The following is a 19914-nucleotide window of genomic DNA, read 5'->3' on the forward strand; positions in this document are numbered from 1 at the left end:
CTCATAAGAAACTCTTGTTTTTATAAAACGGCATTAAAAATATTGTCAATATTACAGAATTTAACAATTCCACAGAAAATTCAGCAAGCCTAAACCTGCTATAAACAAAATATTCCCAAAATACCGCCTGGATTCTGTCTCAAGTGAAGCAGCAATGCACAGGTCGGGTGAAGAGGAAGCGATGCTTGGGCTCTGATGTCAGCATTCTTAATACAAAAGCAATTTACTGATCAGATAAAGGTAACGGTGTTAATCGAATCACAGGCAGATACCAACACCCTGACCCACTACACAGCCCACTGGCAGTGTTTTGCGATGCATTAGGAGATTAAAAGAAAGATTAAGAGCAGCCACTTTTTACAATACAGCATGCTAGGCTGCAGGCTGCTCTCTAGCTCAGACCCTCGCTTCGCCCCTGTTTCTGCGATGACCTTTGCAGAGTTGGGAGCAGTGCTTTCTACCACTCCCAAAAGATGCTCGTCCCACTTTTATTGTTAAATAAAAACAATAGCAAAACCCAGTAAAAAATACATTGCTAAGTCAAATGAACTATCTAAACACAAACAGTTCAGGAGGCAATCTGCTGGTAGCAAGTACCAGCAGGTGGCAAAAAAAAAAAAAAAAGCTTAATTATCACCCGTGCTTCAGGGGGAATCACTGCAATAATGGACGAGCGTGTCCGGACGGCTCACTAGGTTCTAAATCACCCACATTTTAAATGTGGCTTCAGATAGATGAAAGGAGAATGTTTTGATTATCCTGACAGAGAGTGTTGTCAAGGAAATTAGAGCAAAGTAACTCTAGATAATTATATAAATAGGTAATTAAAAATAAATTAAAATGAAACAGAAAAAAAGAAGCTAAAATCCTAATGCAATTAATTTCATTACATATTCTTTTACTTCAGCAAATTCCTTTTTTAATTTAATAATTCCTCTTGGGTACTGGGAATAACGGAACTGATTTGTGCCCAATGATGCAAACAGTTGCATAAACATGTATTAAAAGTCACCGATTTTCATTTCAAATTAGTTAGATTCAGGCAGAGACAAACTGTGAGTGAAGGAGAGCCAGCACCCTCCAGGTATCACAGCCGTTCCCTGGATGTGTCCCAGTCACCTCCACAACCACAGAAGTCACACAAGCAAAAAACCCCATCCACTCAGCATAAATAACATGCTCAAATTGTGTATTTATTTTGCAGCTTACAAAGCTCATCCCAGTAGGAGATCTGCGGGACAACAAAATACTTTCTGCACTCACATTTTCAAAAATATGTCTTCAAGAATCTGTCTTAATCCTAGATCTCTTTCTCCTTGCACAAAGTATTATTTCAGGCATTGAATAACCAAACGTATACTTTCTAAATCAATCAGTTGTGGTATTATTTAAAGAAAAGCAAGCTCAACGGGAGAGTGTAAAACAAGACCACAACAATATCAGATGGATTCTCACAAGTAAGCAGCAAAACGTCTTCATTCGATCACAGCAGGTAAAGGTTGGGAGCGGGAGCTGGGGGCACGTGCCCAGGAGCCGGGGTGGTGGGAGCCCCGCGACCTGACCGGGCACGGCACGGCACAGCACGGCACAGCCTCCTCTGCCAGCGCACGCCTCAGCCAGACCAAGGCTGGCAGACCAACTGGTAAGACATGACTCGGAGGGGGACGTGGTGGCCAAAAGAGTGTTCATAGCAAGGAGCGTTATTTTCAAACCATGTATTTTTCCTTGAGAAAGCCTAGTAATGCCAAAACCCAAGCAGTCAGTGTCAATCTCTGGCACACTGGTAGCGTTGGGCATGGACAGACTCCAGACAGGATCGCGAACAAGTGTCATGGCATGACAATTTTCTGCCTTTAGAACATAACGTGAGATTTTGTACGCCTTCTGAAGTGCAACAAAGATCACTTTGCCCTGCGAAGGGGAGTAAGCAGACGTGCCATTTAACGAAAGTTTAAGCAACGCACAGATTGGTTGTTTCACTTTAATTGACTATTAAAACCCAAGCTTTGTAGCAATAACCTTCAAGGTAGACAGATGATATTTTTCTTTTAAAATTGTTAAAGGGAAAATTAATAGGGATGGCTATGTTAATTTAACAATTCCTCTGCAAGTGGGTTGGTCCCACACTTCCTCAACAGTGCCAATTCCCATTGAAAAGTTCACAGTGAATCTATGAAGACACGAGTGTGATTGGCTTTAATGTGGTCAAGAAAGATGTCTCAGTTCTCAAGGATCACCACGTGTTTCCACAGGAAAGCTACAGCTATCCCTATATTTATCTGTTTACATGGAAGAGCTAATAAAAGATATATAGATACATAGAGATAAAAAGTTTAATTTCACTGCAAGTTTCTTTCAGGTAATCTTTCTACCATATCTTGAGCCACAGCCTCTGTAAACCCTCTGAGGAACAGCTCTTTAATCTCCGTGTTTCACACTGCAAATGTGCAAATTAGTTTCCAGGATCTGCAAGCAGCAGAGGACTACTGCTGCAAGATGGCAGCAAACCTTCCAGAAAGAGGAGAAACAACTCTGACTCATAAAAGATGAAAAGAGGGAGGGAAAAAATAAATAAGATAAAAAAATAATAAAATAAACCAAAATGAAATAAAATAAACCAAGGTAAACCAAAAATAAAATAAAATAAAATAAAATAAAATAAAATAAAATAAAATAAAATAAAATAAAATAAAATAAAATAAAATAAAGGCTCGGCAGTCGTCACAGAGGTCAGCACTCAAAAGGCATGTCCTGCATGAACGAATTTCTTTCCTCACCTGCCTGATCCCTAAGCGATAGGCAAGGATGCGGTCCACAGCGTCGGGGTTCATCTGGGTCCACTGGAGACTGTAGGCATAGACTCGGGGTCTGTTCTGCCACAGGGGGTTGTAGGTGTCGTAGTAGAACTCGGGAGCGTAGGCTTTGCCTGTAGGAGACAGGAACAAAAACGGGGAAAACAAAGAAACCAGAGAATGATCAGGCAGCCAGATTTGGAGCCAAGTGTTGAGACCCAGCCTGCAACCGCCCTCTCCCCCTGTGTTTTGAGTCATTTTGTTAAATATCTTTTTCCAGAAACACATTGTGGAATTATTTGCCTCCATCCACTTTTTTAAAGGATTCTTGGCAATGGTTTGCTTTTATCGTTAACTCACTCCTCAGTGGCACCCATGGCCCAGCTGTGGGCATGGAAGGGGAAAAATTAACTGAGCTCCTAGCAAAGGCAAGCTGGAGCAATGTAACATGCCTCTGCACTAATTTTTCATGGCCCAGCTGACTAAAATAGAGATATCAAAACAATCTGCACTACACCGAGCAGAGTAAGACTCAGTGACAGCTGCTGTACCTGGCACAAATAACACGAAATGACATCCGTGAGCTGGAAATACAAGATGGATATTTCCAGCGACTGCTGCCTTCATCACATCTTCTCCTCCCCGAGTTCCCAAGTGAAAACGCACACAAGCCGTCCTTTGTAACGCCACAGATGTGCACGCTATTACAGTACATTATTTAGCTGAACATACCAATTTGCACAACAGAGGGAAACGACATCTCACAGTGCATGTTGGGTACACGACTGTTTCACCAGAATGTTATTATAGCCTTCATCTTTTATAAATATGAAAAATCTAAAGATGATTTCCTGAACACATGACAAAACATTGCTTGAATTCACTAAATTTGAGTTCCCTTTGACTTAAACCCACAAATACTAGTGATGTCTTTACACGCAAATTACCCTTGCGCCTCTAGCGTACCCCATAAAGAGCAATTTGTCTATAATAGCAAAAATAACACAGAGTGCCCAATCTGTTTGCCTAGCCATGGGCATGTAGTGGCATCTGAGATGCAGTAGGGTAGATGAGCCATCTAGATCAGGTGGAAGATATGACGTAAGAGCTATAAGAGACCCAGGACCTGCTAGACTCATAGCTGGGGCTGCGTGCACCATCCATATACATCTTATATACCACCAGGCACTTCTGTACAGGCAAACAAGTTGAGTCCATAAAGTCTATGAGCAGATGTGGCAGGGACAGAGGTGTCTGCAAAAACCTTTGAAGGAACTTCACTCCATTGGAATATGCGCTTCCAACATACCCCCAAAAAATCTTGGTGGATTTGTCAAAAAGGAAAGTCAAACAACATTAGAGCACACACCAGTACCTGCCAAAGAGACCCAGATCAGTTTTCTATTTTTGAGTCATTTTGCATTGATCTTTCTTTAGCACGCCATACCAATAACACAGCATTGCTTCCATTTCTTAAAGCAAAAAGGTTTGGATTGACTTGAAACAAGTTTTAAAAGCTGGGTTTGCAGGAAGAGTTGTTAATCACCGGTTTTCGCCCTGGATCTGTTTCAACAGGAATAAAACCTCAACTCAAAGACTGACAGTCTTTCACGGAACAGGTCCACCCTTGCCCTGCCCGGTTTTGCCTCCTTTCTCTGGAGTTTCTATGCTTTGAGCGTAATGCTATTGGGAACAGGATGGGGACAAACAAAAACCAGGCTCTGCTGCGTTAAATGCTACATTTTGTTACCTGACTTATGCAAAAAGGAGATGAAACATAGGAAACCAAAACATTTGCAGATGTTATCCTTCTACAAAAGTCTAAAAGAGACTTGTCATTAGAGAAAAACAGAAGCAGAATGAGGTCTTTCCCCTCCCAAAGCTTATACCTCTGTTCTATTTCTCCAGGGATTTTGTCAGCAGAAGTAATTATGAAATGCAATGAAAAACACAGGACGGCCTCATGGGAAGATGTGGTCTGCCTGCTCAAGTCGAACTATGAGAGGGGTATGCATTCATTACTCACCTTCTTTAATTCAGATATTAGGAGCTTGTGCCAAAATGCACACTGTATTTAGGTATTTTCTCCTCAAAACTATTTTTATCTACTGGTGTAAACAGAGATGGATGGGGAGGCATTTTGTCCTGAAGTCTGAGAATTTCAATCATCAGAAAGGTAGTGAGAAGAGGGGGAAAAAAGCATTAAAAATAAAAAAACTGAAAAAGGACAAAGGAAAAATCATGTGAATATATACCAATCTTGTGGTTATTGATCAAGCTTTTATCTTTGGGTGTGTCATCTCCTCCAGCCACAGTTTTCTTTTCAAAGGATAAAAAGCCCTTTTAGTCAAGATATTTTTGCCAGATTGCCCAATGAAGGTGCATATTCAACCAGACCAGACGAGAGCAGATATGCTCGTGCTGAAGTAACAAACAACAATACTCCGAGGAAAAACAGCAAAGCAAAACCGCTGTTTTAAAAAATGAAATGTAAGATAAATGAAAAGAGGATCAGTGGTTGATAAGATTTGTTTTCCTTATTTATGTGCAGTGGAAATAATGGAGAAAAGCTCATGCTGAATGCAAATTATAATCTTCCCCCTGCTACTGCAGGTGAACATAATGGCATCTCTGGGGGTCTGCAGAAAGGATCTATAATTAGATGCTTGTCACAATATGGGCACTTGAACAACACAGTCACCTTTTGAGAAATAATGAGGACTCATGAAGAGTTGCATTATTCTAAATCCCTCCGAACAGAAGAGCTTTCTGGTGTGAATGGAGATGCCGAAAATTTAACAACACAACATTAAGACCTTAACTTGCGAACTTCAGAAGTACAAGAAAGCTGGGCAGTGTTTTAGAGTACACAAAAAGCAGATGTTGCCTTTGGAGGAGCTGGAGCTGAGACATGTAGGCAGTCTGCCTGGGCTTGGCAGGTGTCCCCCATCACCGTGACCATTTGCTCTGACTCCGGACAAACACCCTAAGCCTTCCACCACCCAACCATGCCACTTCCAGAGGTGATGCTGGCCAGCGAAGGTGATTCTCCACTAGAGAAATAAAGAGATTATGAAGAGTGTAAGAGACCTAGCAACAGCCCTTGGCTTAGCACAACTTGACTGTTGGGAGGCACCAGCTTACTTGGAGGAAACCACCTGCAGTACAGGTTAGCTCAGCAGCCAGCTTCAAGCCCTGGCCATGCTTGGAAGGGGTTATCACATACTCCCCACCTGCAGAGACGCCTCAAGCATGCAGTACATGGGGCTGCTGTCCCGCATACCCCAAACTGGGCATCCCTTGGGGCTGCCAGCTCTACCTTCACCTGCCTTCCTTCCTACAGTAAAGTCAGCCTCACCTTCCAAAAGCAAATGCTTTCTTTTTTTCCAAGTACAGGAAACATTTCCCTGGCTCACATAATTTGCTCTTTTTAAGTGCAGGCAGCAAAAATGGCCTTCCTCTCACTCCCTTCAGCTTTCGCAGCATTCAAGGATTTATTAAAACATTTCAGGACAGGCAGGCAGACCTCAGTGTGCTCCTGGGACCAAACCTCACCAGGCTTCAGCTAACTGGAGGGAGCTGTGACCAACTGACCGCTCCTCTATTGACCATCAAAGGAGATTATGGTGCACTGGGAGGCACCCCAGGTCTGTGCTGATTCAGATATACAGGGGAAAATGGTGAAACTCTTCTTGGTCCTCGGGAGGGTGCTGGCAAAAGGACCAGCGTGCCATGGCCATGTGTCAAGGACTAAAGGCAGGGCGAAAGCAGGGTAGCTTCTGCAGGCAGCTTCTACAGATCCGGGAGTGCCGCATCCCTGGAAAGGGCAGCCTCTCCCTAACATGCCGCTCCAGCAGGTCCTGAGGGAGGAGAGTTTAATGCCGTGATATTTTTTTGTGTCTGTTAAGGCAATCTGAAGTCGGGTTTAGAGCTCCATTAACATGTACTAGTTTTAATTAATCCCTCCCTCTGTGCTCGCACTGCTGGAATCCGAGTAACTGTGATGCTTGGGGCTCTGCCAGGGAGAGGATACATGACATAGTTTGATGTGGATTATATTGTTTGTTTTCCTTTCTATCACTAGCAAAACATTTCTTTTTTTCACCTTCTGAATATGTAGCATGTGCAAAATAAAGAGGGTTGGGATCATGCGTGTGGGCAGGGGGAGCGGCGTAAGGAGAGGTAATACCGAATGCAGTTTTGCTTATCTGGGCTGGCCGCTGCATGAGACAAAAATGCATAAACAGACAGACCAAATACCTGTGTTTGAAGGCAACACAGCCAAAATAAAGCGTGAATTCCTCCCCGGCACACTTGCAGAGGCCACCCAGCACAAGCAGCACAATTACAAATCCTGCTGCATTTATCGCTGTTGTTCCATCAACCTGAATGCATCTGCATACGAAGCCTACAATTATCAATTATGGCTAACTGCACCCCTGGGCACACAGGGGTTCCTCAGGATTTTAGCTATCTCCCTCCTCAGGTTAGCACAGGGGGAACTAAAAAAACCCATCACCCAATTCATTGGTACCATTCATCTGGATTCACAAGCACATCCCAGCCCTGCTGAAGCTCCTGAATTGTAGAAACACTGCAGAGGTCTGTGCTTACTGGCAGTGAGCAGCAATTTTTCCTTCTTGTGTCCTTAATTTCAAGAGGCCAAATGACTTTTTTTATTGGGCATTATTGGTGCATTTTCTGCATCTCTACTTAAAGCCCAGCAGATCAGCAGCCAGAGGAACATCCTACCCACAGACCCTCCTCCAGGCAGCAGCCACAGGCTGTACAAGAGTCCCCCGCTCTGTCCCCTATCACTGTAGTTAAAATTTGCTGCATATTAATTTCTATGAAAGTCTGAAATAGGACTTCAGAGACATGCGATACCAGATGTCAAGAAATATTGATCTGAGGACACGACTGTGATTAATTAGCGTGGCACAAAGGAATGTGTGTCCCAAGGTCCTCTCTGAGTAGCAGTTCCAAAACACTAATGTATCTTCTGGGTGGGACAAGAATATACTTGCTTCTACAATGTATTGAATGTAAGGACTTCCTCAGTTGAAGAGTACTTCAAATAGTGGATAGCCAGCTAGGGACAACTTAAATAGGTATATTCATAGGGAAAGAAAAGCTTACTGCCTGCTGACAGTAGCAGTTATCTGAGCCAGCTTCAAATGAGACAGCATCTGTACCGAAAGCAGTGTGGCTGCTCCACTGATGTGCATAGGCAGGAGAAACCAACGTGGTGGCTGGCAAATGAGTTCTGAACTCAGGCAGAGCACGGAGGCTGCTGCGGTCCAGTGGAGCATCTCCCTGCGCTCACCATCGGGTCTCAGCGTCTCGGGAATAAGCACCAACACGGACATGCCAGCACTGCTCTGCTATGTGGCACCACGCACCTGCGGACAAGCAGTAGGCAGGGCATTGTACAACTTCTTATACAAGGAAGAAACTATTCATTGTATAGCAAAGTGGAGAAAACCCATGGAAAAATATATTTAACAATGATGAATTTGGAAAATACATCCATAAAAGTGTTTTACCTAAAGTTTGTGTTTTGTTTTTCCGGTGACGGGTTGCATTTGTTCTATGTGCACTCTCTTCAGTAATAGTTGAAGAAGAAGTTCTCCTTTCTGCAGAAGTGAAGGAGCAAACCATTTCCCTGGGGGGCAGTGGGAACACCCTTCTCCTGCCACGCACACCTCCTCTGGAGCAGAGCCAGCCCAGGGACGGGACTCTCTGAAAGGGCTCAGAGCTGGCTGGGGACGCTTCCCGAGGACGAGAAACTCTCCCACAGCTATGGCATCGCAAACGCCTTCATAAATGAGGCAGCCAGGGTACACAGCCTCTTTCTTCCTTTCTAGCCTGCAGACTGACCATGACAAAGCGGAGCATCCCCGGGTTTCAGCAGGAGAACAGGGCGCAAAGCAGTTTGCAAAACCGCCTCAACAGCGCTGGCACCATCATCACCTGCTGCTCTTGATTTACAGCAATCCTTGCCAGCATGGCAGGGGTTACAGCAGGACTTCCTCAGGTACTCGCTAATGCACAAAAAGGTACAGCTTATTTGAATATAACTGATATGATATGTTTATTCATGTTTCTAAACAATAATTAGTTTTTCATTTAACATGCAACAGCTGACCAAACCATAAGCAGACATGCGTGTTTTTCTGATGTATGGATGAGGTGACAGCAGCTCACCAGTATTAAGGAGCACACTACAGCAGACACTGTTAAAACGTCATTATTTTCTGATGGATAAGAGTCATCAAGTTACAAGCCTAGTTTCAGTAATTGCTTATTTCATAATGAATCTGAGACTGGATCAGGAAGAGGAACAAGCATCATCTGTCACCGGTCCCAGTGTTGCAGAACAAATGCAGTGCTCTTCCCCAGTAACAGCCCCTCTCACTCACAGAGCCCTTTTGCAGCCATTAGCATCTGCTGTGCAGCATTTGAATTCCTCCAGGCAGTACATCCAAAATATTATCTACCGACTCTCTACTAGCGTAAGGTCAAAAATGGTATGAAAGACAATATGGAACTGATTCATAGAAAACAAGCAAACAAACAGAAAAGCCAATTCAATGCTTACTGTTAAATTCATGCTACATCCCATTGCACCACTGGGATCTCAGCAAATGCTGAAGTACTGTCCTGAACAGAAGTAGACTGATGCACTTACTCAAGTGTGTCCTGAACTGGTACCTATTAGAGAAACTCCTCGACCAGGCACAGGAGACCTTCCCATGGTTCTTTTCAGATCACTCAGTCATTTATCCCTTAGAAACTTAGGAAAATAAAATAATCTTCTAAAAGAATTGTTTCATTTCAGTTGCCAGTACATGGTTTCCAAAGTAACGTAAGAAATCAAGAACATGCGCTGCAAATTTAAATTGTAATGAGTGCAAACACAACCCACTGATTTCAAGCAATGGCAATAAACTGAACAACGACATTCTCTCCCTAATTATAGCAGCTGACTACATACCCCAGATGGAGTTTCAGAGTACCGGGTTAGTGTTTATGCTGGCTTGTCATGCAGAAACAAACAGTAGTAACTGTGCAGGCACAGCACCAGTAACAGTGACAGCTTTAGTAGACACGCAGACAGAGCACTAAAGGAATCATTTCCTTGTGTTGTCTCTTTATGTTCCCCTTATCTTCATATCTATTTCTGCTAATTTGCTTGGCGTCAGACGGTTTGCGAATGCAACATCTTTGCCATCTCTGTTCCGTATTGCTAGCACATATGCACTTTAGCTTATCAGGACAAGGAGTTCAGTATAAGCGATGATCAGGGTGTCTTACACTTTATGACAGCAGCTATAAATGTGTAGGGAAAAATAAAATAAAATCAGAGATTTACAAATGCTTCCCCTTTCAGCAAATTCAGCTCCAGACCTTTCTATCTTTAAAATGCATGAAGAGTATAAATCCTAAACAAAACAATATATTTAACTGTGTAAAATACTGGGAGACACAGAGTTTATGAAAAATGCTCTGTTTTATTGCAGGATATATATTTCATGAAGGATTTTTAATAAGAAAGAGAAGATACTTTGTTCTTTATTTGCATATATGAAAGGAAGCATATGTCTTCTAGATCTGCTCATCCCAACAAGGTCCCAACCCTGCAGCCGAATCATCCCCGTCACCTCCAGCCTCCCTGTAATCCCACACCTTCCAGCTCTCCGCATCTCTGTTTTGGACTTTCCACCATCACTGACCCTACTGCCTGAGCTCATCCATCCCCAGGTCCAGGCTGGAAGGTTGCCGATACACAAGCAATTCAGGGTGAACAGCACAAAATAATGCATTTCAACATTTGCAAAAGTCTCTCCCTATGATTTTTTTGGCCAAAACTGCTCATAGGGGTGAACATCCATTTTCATATAGCCTCAGTCCTTTTGGAAACTCCACCTGCTCAGGTGCCAGAACCACTGTCCTGGTTTCAGCTGGGATAGAGTTAATTTTCTTCTTAGTAGCTGGTAGAGTGCTGTGTTTTGGATTTAGGATGAGAATAATGTTGATAAGACACTGATGTTTTGGTTCTTGCTGAGTAGAGTTTACACTAGTCAAGGACTTTTTAGCTTCTTGTGCTCTGCCAGGTGCATAAGAAGCTGGGAGGGAGCATAGCTAGGACAGCTGACCCAGACTGGCCCAAGGGCTATTCCATACCATATGACATCATGCTCAGTATATAAGCTGGGGGAAGAAGAAGGAAGGGGGGGACATTCGGAGTGATGGCGTTTGTCTTCCCAAGTAACCGTTACGCGTGATGGAGCCCTGCTTTCCTGGAGATGGCTGAACACCTGCCTGCCGCTGGGAAGTAGTGAATGAATTCCTTGCTTTGCTTTGCTTGTGCGTGTGGCTTTTGCTTTACCTATTAAACTGTCTTTATCTCAACCCATGAGTTTTCTCACTTTTACTCTTCCGATTCTCTCCCCCATCCCACCGGGGGGGAGTGAGCGAGCGGCTGTGTGGTGGTTAGTTGCTGGCTGGGGTTAAACCACGACAACCACCTGCCCACCCTTGTTCTCCCCAACTTTCGTAACAGCTTTAGCAAAACAAGCTTCCTCCTTATTGAAAGCTCATTGTGCTTCACAGACGAGTCCCCACTGTGGCTTTCTGAGGGTCCCCTGCTCTGGTACACCATTTAGAGGCTCCACCTGCAGTCCTCTTCAATATTCTGTATTTCATATGCGACCAGCTTCACACCAGAAGTTAACTGCTTTTTCTTCCATAGCAGTCTAGCTCTAACCAAACTAAAAGCTTGGCTTATTCCTTTCTCCAGCTATGCAGCTATAGATCCCCTCTTCCCCTGCTTGTAACCACCATCATCCTCACATCACTTACTTTTGGATGGTATTTTTCACTTGGAACTTTCTGTTAGAGCCTCAAATCGTTCCATTCACACTATTACGTTGTGGGTTTCATCTGCACAGCATCGCTAAGATATTGCCTGGCCAAAACTTGAGGACTGACAGCAAATAGTGCAGACAAAGCCTTCCCTTAATCCTCCTAAAGAGTGACTTCCACGGACTGGTATTGGTGGAGTCGAATACGCAGCCTGAGAGTCGCAGTTCTACAGTCTATATCTGTAGCCCCACCTGTGAGACCCAGGTAAATTCTGAAATAGTCATTTATCCTTGTATGAGAAAATTAACACTCATACCTGCTGATCAGACAGGAACGAGGCAGAGCAGGCTGCAAAGCAAAGCCCAGACTAGAGCCCAGAGCACCAGATCATAAACTGGGGTTCCTGCCCTACCAAAAGCAGGTTTGCCCATGGGAAGACCTCTGGGCTTTAGTTTCCAGGAAAGGACAGTTTAAGCCGTAAGAGAACAGTTTGGCTGAGCAGCTGAAGAGGCATTTAAGTGCAGAGTAGTACTAAAGCTAATCAAGTGCAAGCATTAATAATAAATAATCCCCACAAAGTGGGTGGATGAGGCTGCTCTTCTAGGGAATTCTTTACTGCAGGAACAGACAACCACGTACCTGCTGCTCCCAACGCTGTGAACTTGGGCATGAAACTTTCCCACACCTTCCAGTAAAAGTCTCTTCCCAAGGGATATATAGATTTGCTAACTTACTGCAACTTGCAGGGAAGGAATGATTTGGGAATCAAACTGAACTTTCAAATGCCTAACTGGAGCACAAATTTAAATGTGTATGTACTCTGCCCATCCCAAATGATTTAAGAGGTTCCCATTCCAGGTAGAGAAAGGTCTGCTTTGAACCAGTAAACCAACATCCCAGTGAACACTTAAACTAATATAAGTTTATGCCACGGAGTATGCTACACATTTCATCCACGAGATGCCTTGTCCACATGCCCTTTCATGATTCCTTCCCCTTTCTCCCCGGCTCTCCTGCACCGATCCCCAGGACGGCAGCGCTGCGATAAACGCCTCGCCAGCGATAACCAAACGTGACATCTGCTGGCTGAGCCGTGGAAGAGCTCGCACTGCTCTTCTCTGCAATTCCTCCTCCTTCCAACACGGGATTCATGGTAAAAAACATTGTTCCTTTTCACAGCAAAACTAGGTCTCATCGAGAACTCAAGACAACGTGTTGCCGAGTTTCATTTCAATTCGTTTGTGCCCAACACGTCCGTGTTTGTTGACAGAAAGCTTCAATGCAATTTGAAATTAGGTTTCTAACATGGCACAATGTATTTGGATTTCCTTTCAAACAGGTCATGATAAAATGTGACCTGTGCGCTGACATTTTGAGGGATAAATAAATCCAGTTTAGAACAGTCTCTGAAGCTGGCTGATTCACACACACAGTCCCCTTTTTATTGGCGAGCTTTCTGCAAGCTCACATGCACATATACACGTACTTGCCATAATTTCATGTCATAATTTTTCTAGATACAGACATACACACACACTTACATATACCCTACCTACATCAGTGCATGCATGCGTGTTTGCAGACGTGTGTCTGTGCCTGACTAGAAAATGGTTACTAAAGCAAGGTGAAATACAGCTCAACAGAAAACAAAGCGAAGTCTCTGCTCGAGGTGGAGGCGGTAATTTACTTGTCACTGAAGTGAACTCCATACAAATCCCATGGGAACTGCAGGCATGGAAGGGGGAAGCAGTGTCACTTGCCAGCAAGTGCTAAAGACCTGATAAACGAAGGATGGATAGGGAAACGAAAGCAGTGTCATACAGAGAGCAGAATGCTGTTGTGAAATCATAAATAATAATGTGTGACCACATGCACATAAAGAAAACCGTGGCCTCTGAGAAAGGGGTGAGGTGGGGAAGCTCTGACAGTGCCTGGCAAAACACATATCTCAGGATCAGAGCACAACACGGAGTCACAGAAGTAACATTTGCAGCTGGGAGATGATGTGGCTCTGTGCAGTCCTTTGGGAGCAACACACCGATCAGGCAGCAGCAGCTGGGCTGGCTCCATCCCTCAGCCACACTGCTCCCCCAGCCCACGGGTGAGCCTGGGGCCGCCACGTCACCCCATTCCCGAGCATCCCCCACCGCTGCTGGGTACCGCAGGTCTTCCTCCGCACCTGCCCCGCGGCCATGCCCGCCCACGGCTCCGTCCATCGGTCCCAGCTCAAGCCCCGCTCCTTGGCCAGGCTCCCCTGATGCTTTCTAAGATTATCAGGACTTCCTAGGCAGCTGTAATCTCTCCCCTCCTGGCATTCAGGGGATGCAGCTGCCTCATCCCCGTCCCTTCCCTACCGTGGGCTCCCCAGTTCCTGGTAAACAGAACAGCTTGTGGCTGCTCCGGTCCACTCCAGAACCAACACACAGTACCCTCACATCACACATGCAAACAAGCATTTTGGAGGAAGAAACTAAACAAATGCCAGTCAGCCATTGAACTGCCCCTGCTTCCCACCAGCAATACTGAAATGCGGATTTTTTTCTTCTCCCTGGGCACTCCTTGGGTCAGCTCTGCAGTGGCGATGCTCGAAGGCTCCCTGCTAAATGCACTTTAGTGCAGTTTCTCCAGGCTCTGTAGGACTGAAACACTGCTGAAATTATTTGCAGCAACCACAGCAGCAGGTTTCTTCATGGGGAGGGCCTGGTTCAGCTCTAATATTAACCGGAGCATGTTCTTCACTCCCACATACCAGGGTCCCCAAAAACACACATTCAGGGCTCCCAGCAACAGAGCAGCCAGCCCATGGAAGGGATGCATTTGCTCTTCTTTTTGCCCAGATCACTCATTGTTCTGCTTATCCAACATAAAATAACTATCGCCAGCCCAGAGCATTGCACACTCAAGCACCTGCATCACCCAGGGAGGCAGCTGCATGTTCTCTAACTCCTGGGGTCACCGGTTTGGCCCCCAGACATAGACCTATTCCCTACAGCTCACCTACCCAGAGGTCTCTACTTCAAAAGCTGTGCCATTCACCTTTATTATTCTGCTTGCACAAAGCATCCTGTGGTCAACAAGAAGGGATGCATTTACTCTTAATTATCAGTCTCTGGAGGCTACTTTGAAATAGCCCGGGATATCGTGTAAAAGCAGAGACTCATCAGCGATGCTGCACTTGGGCATGTCCGGCTGCAGCTCACCTCCTTCACCTGGGTCCAGACTCTGGCATCCCGAAACACTGCAAACCATGGAGGCCAAAAGGACATCAGACGACTAGACACATTCCTGGAGGCCACATCCACCAGCGCCCAAGAAACAGTGATCCCCCTGCAATGGCAGCTCAGCAGCCACCTACGGTACCGCTTGCCAGCAGACCGGGAAGCAGGAGATGGCAATGCCTCTGCTCCGGGCTTCAGGCTCATGCTGAGCACGTGCGACTGGTCACCGCTGAAAACCAGAGACACGTGCCCAGGACCTGACTTAGCGCTGTGATTTCCCTTGTTATCAGATTCATTGCACAGCAAAGGGAGAACCAGGCCAGGCTCGTCAGGTCCTTCCACGGCTTTCAAGCCGCAACACACAGAAACACAACTAAACCCAAACAATACGTGTGAGTAGTAGTTTCTCAAGTGGTGCAATTCACTGCTGCATTCACAATTCTTTCCTTTTTTGGGTGAACTAACTTTATTTTCTTTCTTCCGCTAGGGCAGACTTACATTAAAAATGAATAAGTCTGAAGCACAGTGAAAAACCTCAGATAACCCCTCCCTCCACTCCTCAAATTAGATACTTCAGCCTCAGGATGGAATTAATTAACTTCATTTTTCTCTTCTTACTAGATGACAGGAAAAGCATGGTTGAGATCCAGTAATAACACCTTGTCACCTTTGCTAAAAGGTCACACTTGGCACTGCCTGCTCCACTGATGACCTGCAAGAAGCAAATATCCGAAATTTCAAAACTCTGCCGAGTTTGGAAATTAATTGTTAAGAAGGCAGTCTCTGGCTCAGAGTCCACTGCCTTTACTGGGCTTTGGACCAGGAGATTGGTGAAAAAAACCTGTTAACACAGTAAGAACTGTCTTTCATATTTGACCGCCCACAGTTTAAACTGCCCTGGTCAAGTGTGTGGGGCAGGGCAGCAATCTGCTTCCAAGGGGGCTGGCAAAGCTCCTCTTAATTCAGATTCTCCACCAGCAGGAGTGAGTTCAGCGGGAAACAAAACCACATCAATACTCTGTGTGCTTTGGAAATGGTCTTTCCTGTTGTACATTTTTAGGAGATGCTCTGGGCTCAGTAGCACTGTTATAATCTCCACAGCCTCCAAGGTCTTTAATTAAAATCAAATACCTACTGTGCCTAGCAGATGAATGAAAAATAGTTTTTTAAATGGTAGTGATACTTCAGTAGAAATTTTAAGACCACACAGGTTAAAATATAGGTGACGTATGGCCTTTGACTATTTTTTCCACTTCCTACAGTTCCCAGCCATCCATGACTGTCCCTAGACTGGCAAACTTGAGAAGTATTTAAACAAGTGGGAAGATTAACTACTTATTCTGACATGTTTGCATGTGTTTCTGAATGAAGGTAAGCATTGACTACTCAACATTTAGCTAAGCTAGAGTCTAACTTCTTATTCCTAAGGTCTGAGAAAACAGCAGAGCTCTCGCTGCAGCCAGGAAAGCTCTGGTTGAGCTCCAAAGGGGGAGCTCCCAAACCGGGGGAAGACACAGACACGGAGGACAGATGTGTCCTGCTCATGAGGAGCAAACAGTGGTGCAAGAGACAAAAAACAAACCAAGCCAAACCAAACCTGAAGAGGACACGTGCTGCTCTTCCTGGAGGAAGAGATGGTCCATGCCCAACACCAGCTCCATGGGAAACACTGGTGCCGTGAGGTGATGCTCGCAGGGGAATGAGGTGCATAGGAAAGCACTTCAAGCTTCAGACCCAAGACACCAAGGGGAAAAAAATAAAATAACACTCTGCCAGTTTGACTCGAGACACAAAATTGGGATATGACACTATTGTAATCAATGACACAGTAAGAAATCTTCTCCTGTCCTTGAGAAAGATATAAATGTTACTGCAACCATCATTAAGCTTTACATGAGAGACTGTAATTTATATAGTCAGTTTATAGCCTGTAACATTCATTTAGACTTACTGGAAAGCTAATAACTTATAGCTAATAACTTATAGTCAGCTTATAATCAAATCTTCCTTAGAGAAACAGCACTACAGACAGCAAGGATTTACAGGTAGTTTGTATGGGTGTCTTTATAAAGAAATAAATTAATTCTAACAGTAATTCAAATCACTCGCTCTACCAGCTCTCTCCATATTTAAATCTAACAGTCCATGGGTGCTAGAGGAGCCTCAGCTCCATACAGGCTCTCAAGGCCCTACCTCCCACTCACAGCTCCTCACCAAAACCAAGAGCTTTTTCCACCCGGCTGGAAGGACCCAGCCCATGATATATATTTCTAATGAAAAAAGGGAAAACAATATACTGAGCTATCAGTGATGTTAAGCACCTGGTTGTTTCTTCCCTCAACTTCCCTGTGATAATTTTCCACCACCATCAATCATGACACTGATATTCCCAATGCCACCAGACTTGCAAAGCATCCACATGTCCTGCAGAGTGACTGGGACATCTCTCGTAAACATGTCAAACTCTACAGGCACCACACAAGCACATGTGCCCATTTTAACAAAACAACCAGTAAAAAAAACCCAGAAGAAATAGGTCAGACAAGGACCAGCTATCTCAGCTGTGCTCAGAAACTTGTCTACAGAAATCAAGGACTTTGCCTGCTTCTAACACCGCCTCTGTCCTTACTTGCTGCTTCCCTCTGCACTTCTGCTTTATCCAGACATCCAGATCTTTAATGTGAGCAGTCCTGGCAAATTATAAGCCATTTGCATGCAGGCAAAGACCCTGAGTAGAACAGCAGTTATGAACATGTCTGCACACAGCGGCATAAAAAAAGATGAACATGCAAATAATGCAAATGGCTTGCACGTGTGATCTCTGAATTCCTTCTAAGAAGGGAGGATTGGGAGGAAAAAGTCCAGACTGGGGCACACGTCCCAACATGTCCCCACTAAGATGCAGCGAGATGATGTGGCGGAGGCGTTCACTCTTGGGAGAGCAGCCGGTGCTGGGGACTGCCCAGGGCAGGTCTGTGGGTGACCGCAGCGGAGTGCCACCCAGATCCCAGAGACAGCACCAGCAAGCTAGGTCTGCAACAAAGAACAAACCCACACCAACACAGTGCTGGGCTTCATCTCCAAACCCTACCTGAAACACCAAGAGGTCTCCAGTGCATTGGGGAGCAGACAAGGAACGCAGGGATCAGCCGCCAGCGCTGGTGTCTCCGTGCAGCGCTGTGAGACCAGGCAGCCTGTGCTGGCAGTGGTTTGGGCATCTCTGCATCGGATCACGTGTGATCCACCACGTAGTGCTGCCCGGGGTCTGGCTCAGATCTGCTGCGTAATGCTCCTCCACCCCGGCTAGCTACTGGATAGCCAGGTGAGAAAGAGCAGACAAACCCAATGGTCAAAGACAAAAGGACAATGCGGGGTCAGAAAGCAAGAATACTTCGCAAAATTTCAAACCACATGAGGTTCGAGCAACCTTACATAAAATTCTGCCCACAAGTTATGAGAAATGCAACTCACGGGGTATTAAAGCTGATTTCAGAAATGGGACTGCAAGCTGCTAACGTGTTTTTAAAACACATAATTTCAACAAATTTTCTCCATTTTTAAACATTACATCATTTTCACATAACTTTAAGGAAAGTCTTGGCAGGAACCGGTTTTCATCGTACTATTGAACAATGGTAGGACGAGTCAGCTAGAAAGTGAATTATAAGGTAGAGTTCAGCCTGGAGATTAACACAGAGGCAAGCAATACCAGATGAACCCAAGTGAGAAGCAGCCAAACACAAAGGCAATGTTGGGTTTGGGACTCCACAGAACAGGTGGCAAATGAATCATGTAAGTGTTCCCCCCCCCAAGATTTCAGTCAATTCAGTGGGACTTGTGAGACCCAGAGTTTAACTGGTTGGACATAACTATTATATTAGACATATTATACCATGTAATTAATGCAGAAACAAATGTAATTGTACTAGTGTTTCCTCACTTCATTTTACATTGTCCTTCCACAGAAAATTATCCTCAGTTTTGTGGCTAAATGGAACAGAGGTGAATTTACAAGACAACATAAAACATCTGTGTTATTTTATATCAACATTGTGCATGGTGTGCACTCACAAGGCTCGCTTGCAGTGAAGTGAGCTCAAAGGCACCATCCAAGGTGCACTCAGAAGGCAGGCAAAGGAGTCCTGCCTGCCGGCAGCCAGGTCTGCAGACACAGCATACAGGAGCTCGACGGCATTGAATGCCAGCTCTAGCAGAGGGACAGCACGTGGAGATCCAGCCTCGCTGATGCAGGAGGATGTAGTGCATTGGCATGGTGCAGCCTGGTCCCCAAGAAAGCAAGGAGGAAGGCACAAGGACCAGGTGGTCCCTATCTAAAGTCACAGTCACAGGCAAAGACTTCCATTCTTTCAAACCCCTCTGTGAATGTTGCATCCCTTTTAGGGGAATGAACCTTACTGACATTTGGACATGTTGCTTCTGTGTCCCTGAATAGGCATCGAGAAGATCTCTGTATGTGGCAGGCTTTGGTCCGTGGCTAGGTGCCAGCTTGCCCTCAAGAAGCCTAGATCCTCATATACTAGATTTTTCTTCTGGATTTTGCCTGTGACCAAGTGAAAGCCTGGGCCTGGCATCAGAAGTCCTGCACTCAGGGAACAGGGCTCCAAAAAAAGGCAGTTTACGCTCCAAGTTAAGGATAACCTGCTGTAATCCATCGGAAGATGATGATTTCTCAAAATGGCTATGCAACTTAAGAACCAGGCAGAAAAAAAAGTCTGCTACTTAAAATTTCTCTATGCACAGATAATTTAAATCTGAATTTCTGTGCTTCTGACTCTTCAGAGGTTCAGCTATGCTCAAAGACTGTCTGCCAGCAAGGCAGCCATACCCAGTAACTACTCACAACACAGTCTACAAGACGGGAGTCACGTCACCGAAAAATGTCTTCAGTCTTCAACTGTTCTTGCTAATGCCAAAGCTTGTTGGATAATTTACACAGATTATTTTACTCATCAAACACAAGCAACAAGGGAAGGGGCAGGATTGTTTTGCGCTCCGAATGACGGGCAGGAGCGTAT

General features: G+C 44.9%; 1 protein-coding gene across 2 annotated transcripts in view; it reads right to left on the reverse strand.

The window, feature by feature from the left end:
- The window catches only part of MDGA2 (MAM domain containing glycosylphosphatidylinositol anchor 2), a gene marked incomplete at both ends in the record, with an annotated part of 386860 nt that overhangs the window by 49253 nt on the left and 317693 nt on the right, over positions 1 to 19914 (reverse strand). For both annotated transcript variants that reach the window (XM_082317068.1, XM_082317067.1), the window contains one exon: positions 2778 to 2926. In XM_082317068.1, the coding sequence (XP_082173194.1) occupies positions 2778 to 2926 (149 nt within the window). The remainder of the gene's footprint in view (positions 1 to 2777; positions 2927 to 19914) is intronic.

The sequence above is a fragment of the Platalea leucorodia genome (genome assembly GCF_965183815.1).
Source record: "Platalea leucorodia genome assembly, chromosome: 7".
NCBI classification, from domain to species: domain Eukaryota; kingdom Metazoa; phylum Chordata; class Aves; order Pelecaniformes; family Threskiornithidae; genus Platalea; species Platalea leucorodia.